Consider the following 2,395-nt stretch of genomic DNA (forward strand, 5'->3'; position numbering starts at 1 on the left):
AGGATATATATATATTATATCTAATATTTCTTTTATTTTTAAATATTTGTTTACAGCTAGTTAGAAGAATAATTCGACAAACTTTTGAAAAGTGTAAGAAAAAAGTGTGGGATATTGAATGGATAAAAGGTATTTCTAAAGTACTTGAAAAGCTATTTATAGATCCAAAAATATGTCTTGGTTTTAGCATGCATATAACAGAAATATTTTTAGAAGAACTTTCAAAGGTACATCATTTGTGCAATCGGTTTTTATAAGAATATTTAAATGTTATAGTATGTTAATTATTTATTCACTTTTAATATTTAACAGTATGCAGTTTCAACAAATTAAATTTTGTAGGTCAGTAATGGAAACATACCAGAAGGTGTGGTCACAGAATTTGTTAAACCCTTTATTGAATACTTTATACCTATGGATAATGTAAGACAACTTGGACATGTTAGACAATATATCTTCAGCTATTTAATCTTTCAGTCAGATGTTGGTATGGAATATAAGGAAAAATTTAAAGCTTGGAAGGATGTGGGTATTCAAATTTTTATTATTTTAAAATCTCTGAGATATTACAAATAATTTTATAAATGTAAATAAAATAAATGTATAAGAAATAATTTTTACATAACTCTTGTCCACAGTAATATATATTTTTGCATTTATTATACAGGCTGGTTTTCCTACTGGTTCCATTGATGCTATGAAAAAAATCGAAATTTCTGATGAAGAAATAGAAAACAATGATATTGGGGAAGAAGAAAAACATCTTTCAAGTCAAATAAAATGTGATACAGAGAAACCACTAGATCCAAGAGCTGGTAGAGTAGATGTGGAATTACCGCAAATACCTTTTGATGCCAAAGCAATAGCCACATTGTTAGCTCAATATAAATTTCATCCTTCTTCTACATCAGCATCACGCAGTCAAGTACGTCGTCTCATTAACGAGTAAGTATTTTTCAATTAAAAACTGTATTATTTTATATCGCATAATATGGTTCAAAGAGGCCTTTAAGATGATTATAATATATTTTTTATTAGTTTGCTTTTTTTTTCGAAGTTTTCGAAATTAGAAAAATAATAAAAAGCAACATTTTTTATCATAATGTCTTTGTAGATTTACAGAACTATCTGAAGGTAACATGCCACTTGGTATTAAAAGCATAAATGTTCCGAAAATACTAAAAAAAGATACAGATACAAAGCTAGCTACAAAGCGTCTTCTAGAATTTGAAAAAGAATTATATTCTGATGTATCAAAAAAAAGACGCAAAAGGAAAAAAAATGAACAACTAACACAAGATGAAAATGATACATTTAATGAAAATGGATTAGAAAATATTGATAATGAAAGTAGTACTGAAAATGACACTATAGAAATGGATGAAAGTGAAATCGCAAAAAAGAAAAAAAAAATGAAGAGTAAAGCAGATATTACTGATATGTTATTAAACACAAAATTGGAAATATCGGATAAAAACAATTTCAATTTGAAGAAAAAAAAATGCAGAGCAAAGGAGGAGGTTCAGAATAATTATGAAACAGATGTAAAAAATAGTACTTGCAAATTGAAAAAGGATTTATCGCTTTTAATTAAGAGTACTAATGAATCTGAAAAGACAAAATTGAAAAGAAATAAAATTACAACTGCAAAAATGTTAAATGCTACACCAATTAAAAGAAAAAAACCAACAAAATTAAAAATTACTGACAAATGGGATGTTTCTGATAGCATAAATGCATCTACACCCTCACCATTAAATATTAATAGTACAGAGTTACATACAAAAACGGTTGAGAAATCTGTTACAAATGACCATGCTCAAAAAAATGAAAACATATGGTTGAAACATGTCCTAAAAAAATTAGAGAATGAAAAAAATGTAAGTTCTTTGATATCTGTTCGAATTGCATAATACGTAATTTTTGTATTTTTATTATTTGATAAGAATATATTTTAATGTAGTAGTTAAGTTTTCACATTTACTGTTTTTCATTTTGTAAATTGATATATTGTATAACTTATTTAAAGTTGTTATTATATTAGTTGACATATTTTTGTTATAGAAGACAACAATAAGTTCAAAACGACAGCATAAGAAAAGTATTGATACAAATCTTAAAAAACGTGTGAAAATTGCTCTTCAACGTAATACCGCTCAACATACATCTGAATATATTTTACAAATTCGAAAAAGCCCAGCTATACCTTTTGATGCAAATAAGAAACCATTAGCAGGTGTACTAAAAGCAAGTCCTATACCAAGTCCAATTAACCCATTTTACGGAAAAAATATGTAAAATATTTAATAAATTAGTAATGATTTCACTAATGAAACAAATAAAGATACAAATTTTTTCAAATAAATGTTAGTTTTTAATTTGTTATAATGGTCCT

The 2,395-nt window shown here is 26.1% G+C and overlaps 1 protein-coding gene across 1 annotated transcript in view; it reads left to right on the forward strand.

The window, feature by feature from the left end:
* The window catches only part of LOC108578977 (ribosomal RNA processing protein 1 homolog), a 2,813-nt gene extending 515 nt beyond the window's left edge, over positions 1–2,298 (forward strand). Inside the window, exons 2-6 of the mRNA XM_017942405.1 lie at positions 61–227; positions 343–525; positions 668–945; positions 1,115–1,880; positions 2,065–2,298. Of these exons, the coding sequence (XP_017797894.1) occupies positions 61–227; positions 343–525; positions 668–945; positions 1,115–1,880; positions 2,065–2,298 (1,628 nt within the window). The remainder of the gene's footprint in view (positions 1–60; positions 228–342; positions 526–667; positions 946–1,114; positions 1,881–2,064) is intronic.
* The last annotated feature ends 97 nt before the right edge of the window (positions 2,299–2,395 follow it).

This window comes from Habropoda laboriosa, unplaced genomic scaffold, assembly GCF_001263275.1.
Source record: "Habropoda laboriosa isolate 0110345459 unplaced genomic scaffold, ASM126327v1 scaffold14, whole genome shotgun sequence".
In the NCBI taxonomy this organism is placed as follows: domain Eukaryota; kingdom Metazoa; phylum Arthropoda; class Insecta; order Hymenoptera; family Apidae; genus Habropoda; species Habropoda laboriosa.